At 33.3% G+C, this 25309-nt stretch overlaps 1 protein-coding gene across 1 annotated transcript in view; it reads right to left on the reverse strand.

Annotated features, from left to right (window-relative positions):
- Positions 1–25309, reverse strand: part of LOC125678627 (adenylate kinase isoenzyme 5-like) — a 41328-nt gene that overhangs the window by 12400 nt on the left and 3619 nt on the right. Inside the window, exons 2-17 of the mRNA XM_048917219.2 lie at positions 24672–24903; positions 21439–21546; positions 19681–19856; positions 19422–19535; positions 19079–19270; positions 18891–18969; positions 18604–18801; positions 17465–17640; positions 17134–17247; positions 16738–16929; positions 14472–14552; positions 11653–11671; positions 2824–2865; positions 2282–2445; positions 1777–1893; positions 1320–1511 (exon numbers count right to left, since the gene is read on the reverse strand). Of these exons, the coding sequence (XP_048773176.2) occupies positions 1320–1511; positions 1777–1893; positions 2282–2445; positions 2824–2865; positions 11653–11671; positions 14472–14552; positions 16738–16929; positions 17134–17247; positions 17465–17640; positions 18604–18801; positions 18891–18969; positions 19079–19270; positions 19422–19535; positions 19681–19856; positions 21439–21546; positions 24672–24903 (2196 nt within the window). The remainder of the gene's footprint in view (positions 1–1319; positions 1512–1776; positions 1894–2281; positions 2446–2823; positions 2866–11652; positions 11672–14471; positions 14553–16737; positions 16930–17133; positions 17248–17464; positions 17641–18603; positions 18802–18890; positions 18970–19078; positions 19271–19421; positions 19536–19680; positions 19857–21438; positions 21547–24671; positions 24904–25309) is intronic.

Consider the following 25309-nt stretch of genomic DNA (forward strand, 5'->3'; position numbering starts at 1 on the left):
ACAGCCTCCATCGTAACAATTTCAAATTTTATGTAGTAGTTGACCATAAGAAAAGTACACCTATTACTTAGGGCCCTGTATTTGAGTTGGAAATGGAAGTTGTACAGGAATCACACTGTCCATCAGTCTGTCTGCTCATCATCACTTCCACTGTGACACAATATCTTGAATAGCTTTCTATATAAAGTTTTCATATCATATATAAAAGTAGTTGATCATTAAAGAAAGATGCCTATCAATTTGGGGGTCATGAGGTCAAGGTCATGAAAAGTCATTCAATTTGTAAACTTTACTATGCTTTCATTGTAACACGATATTAAAGGTGAAATGTTTTCAACATAGACCTTTCACATTTCATACAAAGGTAGCTGATGATTAAAGAAAGACACCTATATAAATTTTGTCTGTTGGTGATCAATTTTGTTGTGACATGATAGTTTGAATAGTTTTCAACACAAAGCTTTTATTATATAGTTTACAAAAGGTAGTTGACCATTAAATGAAGACACCTATATACTTGTATTTTGAAGTCATGAGGTCAAAGGTCAAGGTCACAACAAATCTTCAATCTCTGTCTCTGCTTTCATTGTGACCCATTTTAAAAAAGTTTTCAACATAAAATTTTACAAGTTTTAAAGGTAGTTGACCATTGAAGATAGACACCTATATATCTTGAAGTTATCAGGTCAATGGTTAAGGTCACAACAGACCTCCAATACAAATTTAATACATATTCACATTGATATAATATCTTGAAAAGTTTTCATCTTACAGTTTTTCATATTCTACAGAAAGGTAGAACTTTGTTTCTATTTAAAAAGGGACACCTATAGATTATGGGCATCTGCCTGTCTGTTTGTCCACAAATAGCTTTCATATTTTATACAAATGTAGATAAACATTAAAAAAAAAGACACTTATAGATCTTTTGGTCATGAGGTCAAAGGTCAAGGTCAAAATAACAGCAGATCTTCTCACTAAGTTTGCAATACCTAGAGCTTTTATATTTTACACAAAGTTCACTTAGTTGATCCTACAGTTGAACATGGAAATGCAGATCTGGAAAAAGAGCATTATAATCACTCCTTCTTATGAGAAGAATAGCTGTGAAAATACACATACTTATACTGTACAACTGTATACCGTGTAAGTGGAATTTTTAGCGAGACACAAATTTCTCCTTAAAAATGGGTAGATATAGTATCAAAGATTTTTCTAAAGTACCTTTCTTATAAGAATTCATTAGCAAAGGTTTCCTGTCTCTATGACTTACAGTTAAGTTGGAGTATAAGTAACAGCTTATTGTGAAAAATAGTTACCTTCTGGACCATGTTTCTCTCGGAGTAGTGATTAATGACAGGGGTTGTGATGTCATGGAACGTCTTCAGCCTCTGTTTGATTGTCTCCTCATTGTCATCTACTCTGCCACTCGTCTGAGCACGCCCCAGCAGACGTTTGGTCATTGTGTCATCTGACACATCAAAATAAAGGACACATTTTGGTGTGGTAATCTGCAATGCAAAAATATTTGTTCAACAATTTGTTTAGTTAAAAAAGTGAATTCATATCAAAATGCTTTAAATCATCCATGATCATAAATGTTAGCAATTCATCACAAATATTGACAACCACTAGTCAGCATTTCAGTGAATAGAAGAGTGAAGCAAATCATTATCCTTAATGGGTCACAAAAATGACCAGTATGAGACATGAATGTGAACAGAATGAAATTCATTGCAATATGGAGATACAATGAAGTAAAAGATAACTACATACCTGTTCTTCAAACTTGATTCCTTGGTCCATTTCTCTTGGATAGCCATCGATCAGGAATCCTTTGCTTGCGCTTGCTTTTGCAGCAATGTTTTCTCTCAGAAGTTCTAAAACTGTTTCCTGAACAATATTAAGGAAATCTCTTCATTTACATTTTTATTCTACTGTAAACGTAAAATTCATAATGTAGCATAACTGGCACTTAATAATTGTATCCCCCTATATTTACAATTGTTTAATTCTTCTCTTTTATTTGTAATCTATTTCTTTCCTTTTGTTGATATTTTCATGTACAATACTATTAATTACATTCTGTCATAATTGACCTGAGACCAATGGAGAGGGCTTACATAGGCATTGCACCTGCTGCCTAATCCTATTTATGTATGTATCTTCTATATATACATGAATAAAATACTGTTCAAACAAACAAAAAACGTGAACATTTACAAGTGGGGGTTATTTACACTAAATACACTAGCTCAGAAAAGCCAAGAAATCTATGTACCATTGGCACGAGTTCGCCTTTCTCCATAATATCTACCAAGTTCTTCCCCCTTGGTGACCCCGATTTGACCTCTGCCCTGAGAAGATCTCCTGTAGATAGATGAGTAAAGCCATATTTTTGGACGATTTTCTCACATTGTGTACCTTTTCCTGAACCAGGTCCTCCTAAAATTCAAATCAATCTATTTTTAACATATAGATATCTTGAGCATCAGACTTACTTTCAACTTTCTCTAGAAATCTGATGAAGTCTGTTATTGCCATTTCTTCAGCAATGCAAAGCTACAATAGCACTACCATATATCATGAAATGTATCGCACAATGGATTTTTGTGTTTTTGTCTCTCGCATCATCATTATATCATTACAGAGCACAATAATTCTGTGGAATGTAAAGCAGCAATGCTATTCCATAATTCCTTGAGAAAATGAGGTAACATTCCAGATGAGTTTTAATTTACTGTTCGGAGCAATAGTATGCAACTATGAAAAATGCTGTCTGTGGTTTCCATGGTAATTTTCTGGAAGAAGAAAATAACTCACCTACAACGAAGACTACATTGACACTGCCAAGATCCACTTTTTCTAGAAAAAAGAAAATATTGATTTTACCTATACTTTTCATTTTCAAAACTTTGAAATAGAAAGTCTTTTATAGTGGTTATTTTTATGTTGATGACTTTTTCTAAATTTTGACAGATATATCATGACAATGTTATTTTGCTTGTTGACTAGCTGATCAACAGAAGAAATTACGAAATTCAAAGGATATTTATACATTCATTAAAGCTTCTAGATTTCAGCATGAAATATACACATATCCAAAAGTTAAGGACAACCATACTTTGAGACCTTACAATTTTGTGTAACGAAATTTTCAGACATCTGAATTTTTTAAAGATATATATGTACCAGTATATATGGATATTTATAAACAATTGAATTCTACTACAATTTTGATGAAAGCCTAGTTACAGGAAGTACATTGTAAGAGATATATAAAACTTGTAATAAAAATAAGAAGATTGAATTGAGACCTATAATTAATCTACAAAACCTTCACAAACTAAACACACAAATTTGGTATTGGTTATAAAGATGCATTATCTTCTACAATTTTTCAACAAAAGAAAAACCATGAATTCTGCAAATTTCTGAAAATTGGTATTTTTAGTGGAAAATCAATATCACAAGCCTACATGTATATGAACAGTATTGTAAATGCCACAATTCCTTTATTATAATATTACCTCACAACAGATTTTTTTTAGGTGTGCAATGCTACTATTAAAAGTGATTTGATACAATGATGAAAACAAAATACATACAAATAACAAGTGGCATAGATATCACCCACCTGATGCCTGAAACAAAGTGTGCTGACTAAACATGTGACATTTCCAAATGACCTTGATTTAAAGAGACTGATTCACGATTTTCCCCAAAATTTTGTTTTTCTGTAAAATTACTTGTAATGAAAAAAAATCTACTTTTTAGTGTATTTAAAAGGTTTCTGAAAAAATGAAGGTTATACATTATGAGAGAAGCTCATTATATAGGGAGTTTATTATTTGTTTTGTAAACAAAGACTGAAGTAGTCGTTATTGCTTACAAAGTTTTGAAAACATATGGTTATCAATTTATACATATATATCACATTTCAAGTATTCTTTTGACAAAATGTGCCATTTAAAAGTTAAATTTGTGTCTATGTAAAATTAAGATGCTTTAAATAAAGAATTTTGGCTATTTAGATATTGCCCTTATCCTTGCATTACGAAGGTCCGAATTTTGGTTGTCAACTTTAAATGAGTTACATTTCTAATGCTAAACATCAAAACTAGAACCTTTAAGCTTAGTCCTCCAAGTATGAACCTTTGATGTCTCAACATTACAAATAAGGGACAAGACAAACATTTCTTTATTCTTTTACTGGAAACCTTTACTTTTGTCAAATGGCCTTTGTCACAACCCTAAATCTAGCCATAAGGACTCCTTGTGCTATAAATGTGTCTCTAATTAATGTCAATCCATCAATGTTTAACTGGTGACCTTGACCTTATGCAATGACTTTGTATGACATCATATATAGAGTGCCAGATTAACATAAACTCAAATACTTGAAAATATTTTTATGTTAATTTGGTGCTCCATAGTCATAATACCATAATATACCATATGTGGTCCATGACCTTCATACGTCCTTAACCTAGCTAGAACCTATGTCCAAGTGTATATATCAGTGCTCCCTATATACATTGCCAACTTTTGTTCAAGACAAATTTCAGCAATAAAGCGGGGGTGGCAATATAACAAATTCACAATTACGGACAGTTCACTGCATGAGCAATCAAAAGAAAGTTATTTGGATTCCATTCTGTATAAACATTTAAATTATCTTGAGTTTAATTCCACTATTATTAGTAATTAACCTGGCCATCTGAATACCTTGTCTGCACTGTCACACTGAACCGCACCACTATCAAAGTACAGGTGTGATTACCAATGGGTGTTAAGTAATTCGCATTATTATTGAGGGTAAACCCTATAAAATTTGACTTTTTGTTTGTGAAAATCAGTGGCACATGGCATTATGCAGAGCTGGCATTCTATGGGGGTGTTAGCATGGGAGGAAATTTGTTCTTAATAAGGATTTTCAGGCAATAAGTGGGAGTGGCATTATAATGAGGGGCAGTATATAAGAGGGAACACTGTATATTGATTTCATATAAAACTTTTCACACTATTCCTTTGCTAGTTTACACATACACTAAAAAGTGAGTTTGTAAGCAAAGAACTATTTATTTGTATTTCAAATACACTTGATTCATGCCTTTTAAGTTTAGAAGAAATTTGCGAAACTCACTTTCCTATGATATGAATAAATAAACATATACCAGCGAAAATTTTGTTTTTGAACACACTTTCATTTCATCTCTGTACATGTCCTTGTCTGCAGGAAGTATATGTACATTTGTACAAGGTGTACATTCATGATTGTGTCTGTGGGAAGCATATGTACATTTGTACATTCATGATTGTGTCTGTGGGAAGCATAATGTACATTTGTACATTCATGATTGTGTCTGTGGGAAGCATATGTACATTTGTACATCCATGATTGTGTCTGTGGGAAGTATCTGTACATTTGTACATTCATGATTGTGTCTGTGGGAAGTATATGTACATTTGTACATTCATGATTGTGTCTGTGGGAAGCATATGTACATTTGTACATCCATGATTGTGTCTGCAGGAAGTCTAAGTACATTCATGATTTTGCTACTATTACATTTCAATACATAGTATACAATTATTGACTGGATTCGAGGACAACAGCTGTTTTGTTTGACCCGAGGATGGATCTGTTGCCCGAAGCTGTAGGCTGAGGGCAACAGATCCGTTCGAGGGTCAAACAAAACAGCTGGTGTCTGAGGACACGGTCTATAACTGTTTTGTTATACACTTTCTTTCTTTTCATGTTGTTTTATTTTTCTAAATGCACATGGCTTGTTTACTGATTTTTCAACAGGACAGTGTGATATTGTGTACATTTATCACCGTGTCCTTTAGTTTAAAGTAATAATTATTTTTCATGTTTCTGCTCTGCTTTTCATTTAATAAATTCTGTATTTCATCATCAGTTAAATCAGTAAACTTCAACATTACGTAAAGAGAGCAGCAGACCAAAAATCACATGACTTGCATTAACCAATAGAAATAGGGCAGACAGTTTGTAGATTGTTGACTGGTCAATAGTCCATGAGTGTGAGAGTAATGGTTTAACAGTTAAAATGTTGGTTCTAAATTGTATTTAATATAGTTTTATATAGGAAAAAAATTAAGGTGTATAACAATCAAGGATAATTCACGTAATTATGAACAGAAATGTATCCATCTACAGTATGTTCTGAGATGATGCTTCACTGTTAGGAGTCTTAATAGTGATAATGAGGTAACTTTCGTTTTACTGCCAGACCTTTTGGGTTGGACATTACTAAACATATCACAAAATATTTGGACATCTACTGGACTAGAAATGCTACATTAAGGTCATATGCAACATTTCTGAATAATACATAACTTTTCGTGACATTTCAGACACGATTCACTAGCAACCTAACTTATTTCTTTGGAAAAAAAATTGGGATATTCATTAGAAGGTCTGTTTTAAAAGAGCTAACATATTTTCATAGTTCTTGGTTGTGGCAAGTAAAAATGTAAAAATCAAGACAAGGTTATCTATGTATTTAAAGACATTACCAAAGTATTGTAGCAAAGAAGGGGAGACAAGTCTTTGGATCAACGAGACCACAGCTTGCATTAATACTAGTTAGATGACCTAACTACTGAGGTAACTAGGCTGATATATATGAAGTAAAGTAATATTACTACAAAATGAGAATCGAACATATCGAGACAAAAAAATAGTTTTATAAAAAAAAAAAATGGCAGAAACATCACATATGACCTTTTACTTCCTTAGTAAGTCTAGAGTAAGTCAGTCTGCTCAAACAAGGACATAAACTGGTTCCAGATGTATTGTAAAACTTTTAAAACATGAAACAGCTTAAAATGAATACCTTGTTATGGTAATAACGATAACATTGAATTAGAGTTGGACCTTTGAACATGTTTTATCTGAGAGAGAGAGAGAGAGAGAGAGAGAGAGAGAGAGAGAGAGCACTGAAATCCACATCCACTACATTACCTCTCTTTTGGAGAGAGAAGGAGCTTTTGGTATTATTCTTACCACTGTGGCAGGTGTAACATTTTAGAGATGCTGGATGAAAAATAAGAAGTCTTAAATACATTGTTTAGAACTTGTTTTTATTTTGATACCCTTGAATATTTCATGAAAAATTCATTCTAATAAAGTACAATATTTTGAAGGAGCAGTGAAATAATTTAGCAAAACTTAATACTATTGAAATCTAATAAGCACAGCTGGTGTTTAATTTATATCTTTGTTTACAAAGAACCATATATGACATGGGCTTTGGTTGCCACCACACCCCCCTAAATTTTGCTTTAAATATGTGTGCTTTGTGCAAAAATCATGGTGTAAACACAGTTGCTATTCTGAATTTGACAAAAATCATCTAGATTCAGAGTATATAACATCATAAAGATAATGATTTCCCTCCATTTTTGGTATTCTGACATAAAATGTCTGTTTTCATGCAATTTTTCTTTTGGGAAACATCTGAGCACATTCTTGGACAAATTTCCTATCAATGTCATGGATTTATCTTTCTAGCAAATGCAAGTAGTTAAACTGATGTCATGTCTTCCAAATAACTTCAAATATTGAAGACAAATAATATGAAAGTCATTAAGAATCTAAGTTTTATGGGGGGCCAAAAAGGGCCCTTATCATATATAGTCCTTTTTTTGTTGTTAGTGGTGAATTTGATTTGACTTTTGAAAATCTAATATACTGAGCATAAAACACATTGTCTCATATAAAAGATGGATTTATTAAAACGTTTCATATTTTATACCATTGCCTATTGTGACCATTGCAATGCAAGCATATATATATATATACAATATGTATATAAACATTTACCTCTATGCAATACATAGTGTTTGCAATTTTATATCAAAATATAAAAAAAAGTATATGAATTAAAGCACATTTGGAATGCAACTGTTGTGAAATATATATTCCTGCTTTTTAAGATTAAAGTGAAAAAAAAAATCTTGATTTAATGAATTAAGGACACACAGACAGGAATGTTATACATGTATGTATATATAAAAAGGTAAAAAAAAAAAAAAAAGATCTCGAGAATGTTCTGACAAATTTAACAATAATATATTTCTGAACATGAAAACAAAAGACAACGAAACAACTTTGGTCTCTCTAAGAATATAGTATCACAGTCAATATCAGACAAATACAAATGAACAGAATATTTCATAAACAAGAATGTAAAATTTTATGCATAAAAATGAGAGATGCAGATCATGTGACCAAATAACAAAAATAACAGAATTCGCAGATTGACTGTCTAAGATGCTCACACTTCTAAATAGCAGGGTACAGTTAGGCCAAGTAAAATTAATTAGTAGATTATCATTCCCGCCCGCCCCTTGAAAATCGCCCCGCCCCAATTTTTTTTATTTTTCAAAATTACGATTTCCGGATATTTTTATGTCCGGTACGGTATCGTAAACGTACTTTGTTTCACTTTGCCTTTTAGAAACCCAAATACACATGTAATTATGATTTATAAAGCCTTTTCTCAATGAGAGAAGGCATTTTCGAGGTCAAGAATACCATGGCGAAAAATAAAAAATAAAATCCTCCCACCCGCCCCATTTTTTTGTGAAGTTTGAATGATAATCTACTAATTAATTTTACTTGGCCTTATCAAGCAAACATTATGCGGATAAAACACATTTTTTTTCGAAAAGGATTTCTTTTATCAATATTGTGTAGATAAAAACCTTAAAATTGGATATCAATTATTTGCATTTTAAGCACACTACATGTATGTACATTGATCTTGTAAAAAAAAGAATTAAAAATCATCTAAACAGTTTAGAAATAGTACATTAGAGTCAAATATGTCTGATCTACTGTTGAATATTATAAATATCACAAAGTATATAGAAACAGCCACTTAAGAGTACAGCTTGAGAGAACCCTGTATAGTTGCCATGTAAAGTCTGCATATTAATGTTCCTGTCAGAGTAAGTCTGCATGATTGGTGAAATAAAACACTATAGGTAAACAGTCTTGTGTTCTTCATCCATGCAATTGCACCTACTGCTGAACACGCTCTGAAAAATTAAAAATTCTGTTGTAGTTGCAGTCGCATTTAGAAAATTTCATTCTAACTGGGACATCAGACATATCATTTCCTACAACCTCACTTCCTTCCATGGTCAGAAAGTGAGTTACTGTGAATATGGCGAAATGGTAGAGACATCTAAGGTAAAAACATTGGAAATATAGATATTTAATTGTATTTCTGACTATATTTTTCTGCTTAAAATCTTAACTTTGAATGTTTTTCATCTTAAGGTTAATCGATCCTCGTGTGATGTCATAGGTTTTTGCAAAAATCTTTATCAAATTAAACTTTGTGCATGATAGAAATATATCTTAAGAGGAATTTTATTCACTGCATAAAATAAAATCACTTTCAAGGCCAATCCAAATAACTCTACCTCACACTATTTGGAAAATGAAAGATCATATTCTAATTTCTTTCTTGGCATCTGGAGCTAATATATATCTTTTTATTATATATACATATATGTAAATTATCTCAATTTTTCTTGATATAAAGTTTTTAGAGAAGGTAAAAAATGTGAGCTATGCATTGAATAAGATTTAATCTACATTATTGATTCCAATTCATATCATCAAAGTTCAACTTTATTACTAAAATCACAGGAGATCTCAGTAATACATGTACTGCAACAATTATTAATAAAAATACAACAGAAAATCACCTAAGCATTTTATTAGGGCAACTGGTCAAAATTTGGTAACCATTTGGTCATAAATTCTTTTGATTGATTAACAGGTTATTAACTGCTACACAAATGATCTAAATAAAGATGAATTACTGCACCATTTTTTTTTAGTTCTGTAATTCACAGTAAAACAGTATGACGGATGCTTTATTAAACTTGCATTGGTAATTATACATGAACACAAAAAAAAACGCATGCAAGCAAAAATATATCTCGGAATAAAAATTTTCATATTTGGCAACACCACGCTAAAACGGTACATTATATAATCATTTATTATGATATCAATATCAGACTCCAAGGTTTATGTTAAAGTTACGAAGTTTATTTACGAGAATTCTAACAGTGGAAAAAATCTGTAGACAGCGTGGAAGTTCTTACAGAATGTGTAAGTCACACAGCAGACATTTTGTCTCTTTCTTGTACATTATATTTCTATGCGTGAGACGTTTGGGTGTCATTTTAATTATGAATGTAAAACTTGTGTTCGCTAGCGTGGAGTCTGTATATTGTGATCAGCACAATTATCAGTGTAATACTACTTGGTAGTTTGTTTATTTTATTCATGCATTATTGAACCTGACTGGAAATTTTCGAGGAGAATATATTACCTACAGAATGGACTATATTATCATAATATTACAAGGAAGTTTACTTTGAAGATCATTAAATTGAATCAGTCATTAATTAGTAAATTTTCAAATATCATCTAGACCTTTAAATACTATGAGCCCCCCCCCCTTTTTTTCTTACATATAAATGTATATGACAATATTTGTTTACTAAAAGAAAACCTGGTTAATTGATTTCGAATTTTCTAACCAGTTAGCATTTTTTCATCCGAGTAATCGGTTAACTGATTAATTGTTGCCATCCCTAGTTTTTATACATGAGGGTGTCGCATATTTTTAGAAATTAACAATCAGGAATCTCCTGTGCTGAACGTCCAGCACAGCAAAATCTATATTTTACCTTTCTCTGCTTCTTTGGCCGCTGTGTCCAGTTTTTCTGTGTGGGCAGGGTTTGCTACGTTCTCTCCCGTTTTGGAGGAGGAGTCTTTTGTTACTGCAGCCTCGATAACTTCCTCTTTGATTTCCTGATTTCCTGAGTTATCATCCTTCACTGTTTCTTTAGCTGCTACATGCAAAATGAGGGAGGAGGGAATGATCATGCGGTTAGACCTCATTGCAATGTTAATCAAAACCTCCGAATAATCCTGTAATTCTCCGTTAAAAATGCACGTCATTATGAAAAGTCCAGTTTTAATTATTTTTTTAAATTGATTCTTAATAACCATTCAGTGTATTTCACATCATCATAAACACAAATAATTTACACAGCAGCATAAAATCATAAACAGTTTCTTTGTAGTAATAGTTTAACCAGAAATAATTGTAAGATACATTTATATAGTTTGATAAATATGTTTAACATAATTTTTCATTAAAATTTTCAGCACAAAAACACTGAAAATGAATAATGAAATTGCTTTTGTAGTCAATATTTTAACTAGTTCATATTTTACTGTTTATATATGTGAAATATTCTTACATCCTTTTACAATATTTCCAATTGTTTTTTAAGTGAAAATTTAGATTGTAAAATATTTTGATGACAAATCTTTCCACAGTACTGAGTGGCATTTACAGCTATTAAACTTTGAAAAATATATTGTTTTACTGTTTCCATGGTAGTGAAAAATAAAAAAAAGTTGGCAATAGTAATTATTGATACAAGCTGTGATGTTTTTTTCTTAAACATATTAAGTCATCTTGATTTTGTTCTAAGTGTAAATTATAAACAAGGCAAATAATCAATAACATCAATGGGGGGGAAAAAGACAACAAAATAAACTGTCATCTAAAAAAACCTACTCACCTTTTTTGCTCTTTTTTCCCTGAAAAATAAAAAAAACCAAACCAGTGAATATTTATAACCTCACTGTTGATAAGCATTATTTCAAATGATAATGGAAAAAAAGAAGAATATTCATAATTAGAATTTTTAGATATGATTAACTGAAATATAAACACCTCTACCTATACATATCAAAATACACACACAAAATAAAACTGGCATTAATAATGAGATAAAATAGTGCCCTTACAGATATATCTTCACCTTCCATAGTGACACCCGAGAGATTAAACCTTCAGCACCTATACAGATATCCCTCATGTAATGTACATAAATTCCCTACAGATGTACACTACACAACTAAAAATAGCATCTGCAGCAAGATCCTCTACAAATGCAGTCTCCCACTGTTAACGGAAGGATTACAACAAGACGACTTGTAAATTATCACTGATCTCCTAGGATTTTTGGTGGTGACTTCCTGTTTTATGTTCAACTTCGAGAAAACAATTTTCTGTAATGTCGCTCCCAATAAACCAGGCTATGTGAATTACATGTCTTTGGGAGCTATGGAGGCCATTTGGCAGGGTATATGATTCCCATTATTACCAGTTATTATACATAACACTTGTGCAGCAGATAATGACTGCATGTTCAGAGAGTATATATACAGAAGGCAGCATAACATACTTCTCTTGAATATAATGGTTAAATTGTTTTGATTTGGCACAAAGTACTACTGATGATAATGATTACAACTATGAATTCATTAACAACAAGATGTACTGTGAGCAATGCTCACTAAGAATACCCCCCGCTTACCCCAATCTCCCAAAGGGTGTGAATTACCTCTTTCCTGAGTGTAAAAATATGGTATGCATTTGTAGAAGAAAATGGAAGATATAGTCCGAACACAAATCCATGGCATAAACCTATAATTTTGACCTTGAGATCAAAGGTCAAGGTCATAAAGAGGTCATGAATGTACATGACACATCGTCTCATGGTGATACACTCATGTGTCAAATATGGTATGCCTATGTCAAAGAACAAAGAAGTTATGGCCTGGACACGAATCCATTGTAAAAAAAAACCCTTTAATTTTGACCTTGAGGTCAAGGATCAAGGTCATATAGAGGTCATGAAGGTACTTGACACATCGTCTCATGGTGATACACTCATGTGTCAAATATGGTATGCCTATGTCAAAGAACAAAGAAGTTATGGCCCGGACACGAATCCATTGTAAAAACCTTTACTTTTGACCTTGAGGTCAAGGTCATATGGAGGTCATGAAGGTACATGACACATTGTCTCATGGTGATACACTCATGTGTCAAATATGGTATGCCTATGTCAAAGAACAAAGAATTTATGGCCCGGACACGAATCCATTATGAAACCTTTAATTTTGACCTTGAGGTCAAGGTCATATGGAGGTCATGAAGGTACATGACACATTGTCTCATGGTGATACACTCATGTGTCAAATATGGTATGCCTATGTCAAAGAACAAAGAAGTTATGGCCCGGACATGAATCCATTGTAAAAAACCTTTAATTTTGACCTTGAGGTCAAGGGTCAAGGTCATATAGAGGTCATGAAGGTACTTGACACATCATCTCATGGTGATCTACCTGTGTGCCAAATATGGTATGCCTAAGTCAAAGAACAAAGAAGTTATGGCCCGGACACGAATCTGCACAGACAGACAGACGGACAGACAGACAGACAGAGTGATTCCTATATACCCCCCAGAACTTCGTTCGGGGGGTATAAAAATATGCTGTCCAGATTCATAACTGAATTAAGATAATATATTCATATAAAAATGCAATATAATTGTGTGATTAAATGCTTGACACTAAAAGAAAAAATGGAGAAATTAATGGAGTGATTTTTGTTATGAATTTCAAATTTTAGGTATCTTATGCCATGTACTAGAAGGCTGCAATACTGCAGTTCAATTTTGTAGCCTCACCCTCACCAGGCACGTAGCTGCACTATATACGCAAGTACGCAACTGCGTACACATCATTTGGTAGAGATTTAGAGAGAGAGACAGAGACAGAGAGAGATTTCTGCCATTAATATCTTTGCATAAAAAATTATCTTTACATTATAAAAGTTCTGATTTATAATTTTTAATCAACATCATTATGTCCCTTCAATCAAATTCAAAGTGTATTTTGAATTTTAAATCATCAACATCATTTTATATATCACCTGAATATGACTTGTATGTGTGTATAAGTATGTATGCATATATATGTATGTATGTTTATAAATACATTTATTTTGTGTTACACTTCCATTCTGACCTTGATGTAGGGAGAGGGCTAAAATAGGATGTGCCTGCAGCCCAATAATCCTATTCATTTTTTAATAAAATATTGTTTTAAAAAATATCACTTGAATGTACATGTACATCATATATGTATAAACATGTAGTAGAGGGATTTAGGATATTCTTTGTTATCAATAACATTTAAATTACCTTATATACCAGTCGATAACGACGAAAAAAGTGGACAGTATGATTCATAAACAAATGTAAAGTCAATCCATGTACACACAGCGAGTCAGCATTATAAAACACTTTAGAAAATAATATTGTGAATTCATTTTGTTTTGGAAATTAACAAGAAGCCCTGTTTCTATGCATACAAAATAAGTTATTTTATTGGTAAAATCCAGGAGCTTCCGAGGGACTTGCTCCCCCTGGGCCCCCATCAGCTTGGGCTTTGCGTACATTTCATTTTCTTTCTGGTTACGTGCCTTCTGACAACCAAGGAAGAGATGTAGGCCAAGATTTCCTTAATATGAAATATATACTTACTGCCTTTTTTCCATAAAGAGCAAAGTCTAGCACTAAGCCAATTTCAAAAAATATTTCAGCAGAATCTCGGTCACCATTTACCTGTAATAGAAAAATTCAAATTAGATGTATAGAATTATGATATGAATTTTAAATCAGTCCTCATATCAAGTAGTACTGAGAGCAATGGTTAGTTGATACATTATCTCCCTTTGTAAACAGATTAAGGTACACATACTTCTTTACATCAATTTTGACTCATAATTCATGTAGTATAATGCTAAAATCAGTCACTTTCTTGTTTTATTGGAAAGGTCAAAGTCTATATATAAACCTCATCCAAACCGATTGAGGAAAAGTTTATCATTATAAGGTCTTCCAGACTGGATGAGAAGTGATCATCGTCGCAAGCCAAGGCTGAAACATACCAGAGGAGTGCATGTTTCAGCCTTAGCTTGGGACGATGAAAAGTAATATTAGTGTAGAGTCTCCAAGAGTGATTGAGGAGATATTTATGTTTATTGCAGTCACCTAGGCTGACTGAGAAGCGATTAATGTTCTCTAACTGGAAAGGAGAAAATGCAACAGACCAGCTGGGATTCCAACCTGGGCCCCCTGAATCTCTAGTTAGGTGCTCTACCTACTGAGCCATCTAGCCATCATCGATCAAACCCGTCTGACCCTCCTTAAATTGTCTTCACCCTTGAAGACACAAAACTCAGATTTTTTGCCCCTGGCAGAACTTTCACCTGCAAGTCTAAGGGTGGTCAATGGAACCAAATGGAACCGGAAGGAAGAAAATGCAAAAGACCAGACTAGGATTCGATCCTCAGCCTCCTGAATCTCTAGTCAGGTGCTCTACCAATTGAGTTATCTGGCCACTGGCAATTGAACTTGTCTGACCGCTACAGTTCATTGCCTGTCTGAGGAGTGATTAATGTTCATCATAGTCACCTAGTTTGACTGAGAAGTGATTAATGTTCTGTAACTGGAAAGGAGAAAATGCAAGGGACCAGACTGAGAAGATGTGACTCGTGTTAACTTGTAAAGTTGCCCTGGCCAACTGAAAGGGTGTGATTATGTTTATTATAGTCCCCAAAACCCATTGAGGAGGAGAAATGAGTGTTTATTGTAGTCAACCAGACTGACTGAGGTGACTTGATCCTAATGTTTAAAGTAGAGATATACATCTCAGCATCTTCTAAAATCCCTCCATCAAAGTAAACATGGGCACTTGATATGCCAGTGCATGCTCCAAAATGTGAAATTGTTAAATTATAGGTGGTGTACAATAAACAACTTGTTTTTAGGTATACTACACATTTTTAAGCTTTTCATTTTGTCAAGATTGGGCACATGAAGCATATGAGAAAACAAAACAAGAAAACTGACAGGTCAGAAAGGGTCCTGTGATAGATCTGAAAATTGAAAGGGGTCTTCCTCTGCCTCATCCAAGTATCACATCCAGTATGTTAGCTGCAATAGTGTAGCCCTATCCAATTTTTTATATACTGATGTTTTCACCCCCCCCCCCCCCAAAAAAAAAAGAAAAAAAAAAAGAAAAATCGGAGAGGGCTACATTATTGCAACTAACAGTATGTATGAAATTCAAGTTATTGCATACCATAAAAAGGGCTGACAAGAGGACAGACAGATGTTCAGAGTATGCGCTTCAGACACCGTGTGATTTCCATAGGAATCCAAGCATTATATGAAAATCTAAAGTAATCTCAAGTTATTGTGTGCTATAGAGTGCTATTATCTATTATCTTATAATTTAAAAAATGTTTAAGTCCTACAACTCTGTAAAGACAAAGCCTATAAATCTGAAAATCAAAAGGGGTCTTCCTCTGCCTAATTAAAGTATGGTGTATAAAATTAATGAAAATATTCCCAAGGAAACTAAGTTAGACAGTGCCATAGAAAATACTGACGGATGGACAGACAGACAGACAGACAGTGAGTAAATACTATAGGGCACCCACCATGTAGCAGGGCCCTAATAAGGAAATGACTATAGAATGCAAAATACTCCAGCAAATTAGATCATGAATATACCACGAAAACCTGCCTAATCCAGACATGTTTGGTACCAGAATAAATCAGATTACATAACATAACACAGAGTACTTCTTGTAAGAGAAGTTTGGCACAGAAATATAAATATATACATGTATTCATTTTTTAATTTTACATCTAAAATAGATATAATCCTCGTTGATCTTTACAGGATGTTAAAATATAAAAAAAAAAGTTATAATCAGAGTGGCATCAATTGAATGCTTACAACAACTAGTTTTCCTTGATCATCATAGTGTTTAAAAACTGGAAGGGTGTGGTTTTTGAAGAAAGTGATTCTATTTTGGATTGCATTAATGTTATCGTCGATTCTCTGCGTGGCTTTTCCTCGGTCGAGTAATCGCCTCTGCATGTAGTACTCCTCACAGTCCAACAATAACATAAACTTCACTCCACCGATCTGTAAAACATAATTACATGCATCAGGATAATAATTGTTTTTAGAACTTCTGAAATTGGCAAAATGGGAAAGTTATATGAATATATAATAAGAATAATTATGTAAGGTACTTAAGAATTTTGATATTTTAAACAAGTACAAAAGTTCCCAAAAAATCATATTCATAAGAGAGAGAGACAGAGAGAGCAAAGGGAAATAACTCACATTTTTATTGAATTCCTCTACTTGTTCTTTGTCCCGAGGATAACCTTCTAGAAGGTATGCTTCTGCATTCGGGTGTTTCTTTATGTTTTCAAGAATTAACTCTGCTGTTACTTCCTAAAAGAAAAGATATAACAAACTCTCTAGCAAATTTCTGACTTTGTTTTGTCAGTGTAGTGTCTATCAAAGATTTTGTTTTCAGTATTTTTGTATGTTTAGGTAATTTTACAGTATCAAATATGAATATTCCAATAACTGGTGATATTGCAAAAATTAAAAATTGATAAAAAAAATAGTTTCAGATGCCCTTATAAGTCTAGAGTTACAAAATTACTTGGGGTGCCATTTCTCCTTTGGAAACCAATGATCCAATCATATTCCATTTGTCATCGGCTGTGCCTTTTGTTGCTATTTCTGACCTCAGAATATCTCCCATGGATAAGTGAACCACATTCTTGTATTTTGCCAGAATTTTCTTTGCCTGCGTTCCCCTCCCACTTCCAGGCCCTCCTACAAACAGCAAAGGAAAGTAGATACTCTCATTTCCATCATATTAAATTAAACATTTACAGTTCTTGTCAATAATACAGTTCTAATGAATTCCTCTGAATGGATTTGCTTTCCTGGTAAGTCAGTTCTCTAAAGCAACCATTGAAAATTTAAAATTTCACTGGACTGCATTTAGAGACTGCATATACTAATTTTCAATTACTCTTAACAAATCTTTTCTTCAACTTTTAAAAATGTTTTCAGAAGAACGAGTAAAACACTATGTTCTTTCATTCAATGAAGCATAATTTCAGGATAGCTGTTCTATTGTCAGTCTAGACTAATTATTCTTTCCACAATGTCTGATAAGCATCATTCTATCAAAATTTAATAGTATACTGTATTTACAGGTTATACTGTTTCTATATTCATAAAGTAATGCAGAATTCTAAAATGTCGTTCATAATTCTTGCAATTTATTTACATTTCCAATGTTTTTGCCTTTGATATCTTTACAAATTGTAATGATGGCCATTTCCTCATGAACGCGCATGTAGTTGTGAACAATGCACATATGAATCTCGATGAATATATAGTCTGTCTATTTTAATGGCTGGGAATTCTGAGAGAAATGAAAGTAAAATATAAATGTAAAAAATAAGTTTCATTTTTGAAAGTGCATGAGGGTATGAACCACACCACTTCATGCCAGCGTACTTTTCATGAAATGTTAACATACTTCATGAAGTATGCCAACATGAAACATCACAGTTCATACCCTCAAGTATTTTCAAAAGTGAAATCTATTTCTTAGATATTATGGTTTTAGATCCTGAATGTCAAAACTCTCTGAATATATTTGCTTTGTCAGCAAGTACGACCCCTAAAGCAGTAGTTTAGAAACCCCTGCCCATTCAGATAAAAATTCATAGGACCTTTGAAAAAAAAATTGATTACCACACCATCACCAATCCATATTCTTACCTGCCAATAAAATAATGGGGGCTTCAGGGACCCCTGGTTTCCTGCCCTCATCTTTGTTGACGATGGTGGGAGGTGGAGGCACCACAGCTTCATCTTCAAACACCACAGATTTCTCCTTCTGTGGTTTCTTGGAATCAGGTGTTGTTGGTTTTTCTGGGGCTTTTGGTCTGACAGGTTTGCTTTTTGGTTCTGGCATTTCTGAAAATGACCAATCAGTGTGATTCTAACCATTGCAATTAATGTGTTTTGAATTTTACAAAAAATTGAATATTGGATATGAAACTTACTGAAATTCCTTTTAAGTGCCATCTTGAAAATTTGTCCTAAGTTGAAAGCAATTTCATCAATATCTCTGTCACCATCAACCTGTGAATTAAGAGTAGAAAATGTCTCTTAAATATAAGTTAACATTTAGCAAAATGTACAGGTGTAACGATGGCTCCTTAAGCTATGAATGCAACATAAATGTACTCACAACAGCAAGTTTTCCCAAATCATCAAAGTATTTACAAACAGGCAGTGTGTTTTCCTTGAAGAATGAGATACGTTTGCTGATGGCAGCAAGATTGTCATCAATTTTGCCCTTCTCTGCACCCCTTTTCAATAGTCTCTGAGTGCAGTAATACTCCTCACAGTCGATCATCATTGCCAGGTCCAGTCGTCCAATCTAAAAATTGATATCTTACATAAATTCCAGGTTCATAATACACCAATTAATCACAGAGATTGTGAAGTAGACTTGTTCTGATATTAAAGGGGAATAACTATAGACTTTCGTCATGGAATCTTTCCTTTGTATTTTTGTTTTAACACAATACCTCTTTCTCGAACTCCTCCAGCTGTGTGCTTGTCCTGGGGTAACCTTCAATGATAAATCCTTTGGCCTCCGGATGTTTCTTCATGTTGGTCAGCATCAATTCTGCAGTAACATCCTGATGCAAGATATGATATTAGTGCCCAGTACATGCATGTATTTGTCAATTCTTTATCAACAGTTCTGCTTTGTTATTTTTTAACTTAAAACTTACATTAAAAATTTTTGTAGGAGATTTTTGTCAGAGTTTGAAAACTACTTACCTCTGGTGCCATTTCTCCCTGGGATACCAGGTCCCCAATCATGCCCCATTTGTCTCCAGCTGTTCCTTTATTGGCAATCTCTGCTTTGAGAATATCCCCCATAGAAAGATGAACCCAGCCAGGGTTTTTCGCTAACAGTTTTTTCGATTGAGTCAATTTTCCACTTCCAGGACCACCTACATTCAATATTGGGTAGAAATAGAATTGAATAAATTTACTACATTTTTGACAATTCTATGTCTCTGAGTGATTTTCCCCTTATATAGGTGGTGCGCAGTTCGTTGTGGTCCAGACGTTGGGTCATGATGTAACAGAATATGTAATTATAAATATGATTACATGACCTCAACTTCTTTCTATCAGGTTGTCTTTAGCATATCAGTATACTTCTTCATTATCATTTTTCTTCAATATTTTTATGACTATAAAGTAAATACATACCAATGATCATAAAATTGTTACTGTATCATTTCACACTTTGAACAAAATTTGTTCTAACAGCCCTTGTCCCCCCTTTTCTCTTTGTATGGGTGTGATAGCTATCTGCAGCACTGTAATACTGTGTTTTAGAACTCATACTTGTACATGCATTGTCTGCACAGGAAGTATTGAGGGCAAATTGGCAAAGTTTAAGATTGTGTGACTGCAGTGTGTAAATTTAAAATCTTATTCTTTTGAAGTTTGGGAATTAACAGTGTCCCAATGTAGAAAATATTACACGCACATGTATATATGCATAATATATACCATAAATCTAAAAAATTTTGTGTACATTTTTTTGTTTGTGAAATTGGGTCAAAATACTATATTCATTTTCATGTAGCTATTCGAATCATTACTTTGTTTCTGAAAGACATGATAAGCTTTTTAAAATGAGAACAAGAGTACCGCAAACGGTACATAATACGCCCGTGAAATGCTTACATAGGGTGTTTTTCTTGTGCTATAATTTGTATAACTTTGCTTCAGGTAGTATCAGCCATCATGAGGCTAGCTGTGACAAACTTTCATATGAACAAAGGGTCTTAGCTTAAAAATTGAGATTTCCTCAAAATGGACCAAGTTCAACAACCTGGAATTTTTTCAAAAATGGAAGAAAATCAAATCCTTCATCAGATGCACATCTTCAGTACCTATACACACACTCCACAAAATAAGAAGGTCCTCACTTGAAAACTGTGGGAGGAGTTAGGCAGACAATTTATGTACCCTTCATAGAATATCAATTTCTAAATAGTCTAAGTTTAACAACCTGTAATTTTCTCAAAAATTGTAGAAAATCAAAATCCATCCCACCTGCACATCTTCAATACCCATACAAACACTCCACAAAATAAGAAGGCTCTCACTTGAAAACTGTGGGAGGAGTAGGGCAGACAAATTATGTACCCTCCATATAATAATTATTTCCAAATAAAGGGGTAAAACTCCTGGAAAAAAGGTTGAAATGGATCAAAATTGCAGTATGATCCAGAGTGACCCACAAAGAAGCTACACAGCAAGTTTCAGCATGATATGTGAAAAAAAAATGAAATTATAAAGAAAAAACCCCGAATGGACGGACGGACGGACGTACAGACATCGCTGTACCATAATACGTCCTGTCTAAAGACGGGCATATAGATACCCATTATTTTGAGAATTCAAGAAACCCACCAAAATTGCTAAAAAATGTATCTACAGCTACCTCCCCCCCTCAAAACCATCATAAATCCCCAGATTTATGGTACATTTTCTTACATATTGTTTTACACTTACCCATGATGAGTGTAACTGGGACATTTGGGAGGATGCCTTTTGCTGGAGGGGGAGATTTGGAGATGGGAGGTAATGGGGATCCCTTTCTAGTCTCTAACGGTTCCGGATCTACAAAACAGTATAAGTATGTATACTATTTAAACAAAAATTCACAAATTGAAATGCATTAAAAACATATCTATATTGTGATTAAGTATTGATATTGCTTATATGTGACCTTTTTCAAGAGGTTATCAAAGAATTTAGTCCGAAAATTTGCCCAGCAAAATAGATGTAGTTCCTTTTGTGACACATTTTTTTGTTTTTGTAAATCCATTAATCTTTTAATAAATAATCTGTTTGTTTAACAGATAAATCTGGAAAGCTAAACATAAACATCCAAAGGTAATAACATTTACATAATACTTAATTTTCGGTTAATGACTACACTATTTTTGAAAATCTGGAGGGAAAATATCCAAAACAATATTAATATATTCTCTGAGAGTGAAAATAAAGTACATGATTGCCTGGCAATTAATATTTTCTACTGCAATTAGTTCGATGTAAGGGGGCAGACACAATTCATTTTAAAACTTGGTTGTATTAAAACATTTCACAGTTTAAACTTGGTTGTGTTTCACAATTTAAAATTCAAAGATTGTTTTGTGTGTGCAAAATTCATTTCATTAATTTATGAACACACATACATTTACCACTACAAAATAAAAATGGGTTGTTTATGACAAGCTATTTTACTATTTATTCAAAAAAGGGATATTGCTTTAATTTACTAGAGAGATATCTCTTTAACTTACACAGATATTTCTTTAGTGTAAAGAGATATCTCTTAAAGCGAGATAGAGATATCTCTTTAACCTAGATAGATATCTCTTTATTAATAACTTAGACATTTCTTAACCTTAAGAGATATCTCTTTATTGATGCAAAAGAGATATCTCTCAAATTTAAAAAGATACCTCTTACAGAATTTCACAAAGAGATATCTTTCTAACTTTGAGAGATATCTCGTAAAGCTAAAGAGAGTGTAGTGGACAGTATAAGACGGAACTTATGCTGCCTCGCTGGAGAACTAGCTTTTCTAGTGATGTGATAGAGTCTCTCTCTTGATCATGCAAGTTAAGCAATGGCGAGCGTGATCAGCTCTTGGTTGGGTGACTGCTACACGTTACAAATTAGTGGCAGTGTAGTGACTCTGGTGTTTGGCGGAAGGCCTGCTTCAGGTAGAGTCTCTTCGGAGCTCTGGGTACGGATGTGGATTCATCTGGGGACGATGGTGGTTGTCGTCGGGAATGGGGGATGCCATTACTGAGCAGGTGCCAAACACTCAGAGAGGACTACGAAGCTTCCACCAGTGGAGGGGGGGGGGGGAGTGTAGCAGACAATATAAGACGAATATTATACTGCCTCGCTAGCTTTTCTAGTGATGTGGTAGAGTCTCTCCCTTGATCACGCAAATTAAGCAATGGTGAGCGTGATCAGCACTTGGACCACTACATGTTACAAGAGATCTTTTTCCAATTGGACTGCAATGAATTCTCCCATACATGACCTTCACAATTTTATTTGACATAATAAGCTAATTTGAAAACAAGTCATTGTGATATTGGGACGACATGAACCAGTTGCCACCAGGCTGAGCCTAGAGAGTATATAGTATGAAAATTACATCAGGTTTTTTGATTTTCAACTTTTTCAGGAACCAGGTAGGAAATTTGATCAACATACATTTAGATATATTTATATCGTTATCCCTTAAACCCCTTGACAAAATGGGGAAATAAGCATAAATTAATATAAAAAATTAAAATATCTATTTCATTTGAATATATTTATGAATTCAAATATGTCTGTTGATGCACTAATATTACCACATCAAGTTGTTTAATTTCAACATTATCCATTTTGAATCACCATATCTTAATTTAGTAGTAAAATAGTAATATAGAGTCAATTTTAACATATGGGTTCATATAATATTTGTATTCAGATTCCCCTGTCTCTGAATCTTTGGACAATTATTGTGGGCTTTCACTTTGGGGAGCATTCTGTGTGTATTTGACCCAACTCAAAATAATCAAGAGAGATTTATCTCTTTCACTTAGAGAGATTCATCAAATCAAAATATATCTCTTTAACTTAAAGAGATATACATAATTATTTATTATAGGAATTTGCATGAGAGATTATCTTTAAAAAAAACCCAAGAGATATCTCTTTAAACATCCAGAGGAGATATCTCTCCATCAAAAAGAACCATCTCTCTAACTTAAAAATAGGTAATATCTCTTATAAGTAGAGAGATATCTCTTATCTTAAAAAGACATCTCTTTTTCTAAATAGAAATATATTCAAAATATGAGATATTTCTTTAAATTAGAGAGTTATCTTATTATCTGAATAAATAGTAAAATGGCTTAAATGCCATAGTTGTTGGTTGATAAATGCATTGAATATTCAATAAAACTGCGCAGTAAATGAGAATAAATACATTATGAATTTCCTTTGTGCAGGATAGAGATAAATCAATAATGAGCTAACTCACAAGTTTCTCACAGCATTCATTCATTAATAATCAGTTGCAGACAAAACAGCCATTAGATTAATTGTCATTAGAGATATCTTGATGGAACACCACACTGAGGCAAAACAAACAAAAAACCCAGCATTATGATGTCAGATCCTATCCCTATACCTGGTTGGTCGGATTGTTCAATCCAGAAATATTCTTTTCCTGTTGTAAACAAATCCACAAGTAATTTCAAAATCTGGTTTTTCTACAGAACACCCAGATAATTTAAAACATACAAGTACTTTTAACACTGCAGTATTATATACATTATGAGTACATATAGTACACAGTCATGTATATAATATGTAATTTAATGCATTCAAATTGTTAAATGCACTTCAGGATCATAGACTCTAAAGTTAGGATATGTTTATTTTGTTTCCAAAATGTCTTGCATTACTAACCCACATAAATTCTTAATACAATTGAAACTACATGTACCCTAAAAAATGTTATACATGTATCTAAAAAAGAATGAAGTCTATATCAAAACAAGCACTTAACAGAGAGTAAAACTGAAAAAATTCAAAGGAGCTACATCTAATTAAGCCAGCAATATTAGCTTTCAACTACATTCAATTGATTAGTTGCCTACAAAAATAAACAATTAAACCAAGTTAAAGCAACCTAAGTATCTATGAAAAGGCATTCTATGATGTACCTATTTTAACTGGTGTTTTTGCTCGAGATGAAGGTCTTGACCTTGGCCTTGACCCTGGTCTCTTCTGGCCATTTTGATCAATAGGTGGCAGTGGTGTTTTTGCTCTGCGAATATCCACGAATGAACTCCATGTAACATTTTGATGGCCTTTGTCCTTGACTTTCTCCAGGCAATCAATCAGATACTTGATGTGATCCTGGGGTCTATGATACATTAGACCTGTCATAAGACTCTGCAAGAAAACACAGAAATCCTTTTAACATATAGTCTTAATCCGGCTGCTCAAAGTGTCATACGTGACTTATAGTTCCGATTAAAGCTCTTAGCTATTAGACAACACGGCACATAGAAATGATAATTCACTTGTATGAGAAACATCATGCTGAAATGAAAACATTTCATTAATTTTTACACATGATGATGACAAGTTAAAAGTGATTTTATATATTATTAAAACTGAAATAAAATAATCAGTATATAAAAACAGTCTTGAAATTACTTTTAGGCCTAATACATGCTGATCGAGTGATTTTAATTTCTTTCCAACATAATCACCTGAATCTAGTGTAACCGTCAGGGAAAAATGTTACGAACCAGACCAAGATTTGGACCTGGGTCCCCTGAATCTCTACCAACTG

The sequence above is a fragment of the Ostrea edulis genome, chromosome 2 (assembly GCF_947568905.1).
Source record: "Ostrea edulis chromosome 2, xbOstEdul1.1, whole genome shotgun sequence".
Taxonomy (NCBI): Eukaryota; Metazoa; Mollusca; class Bivalvia; order Ostreida; family Ostreidae; genus Ostrea; species Ostrea edulis.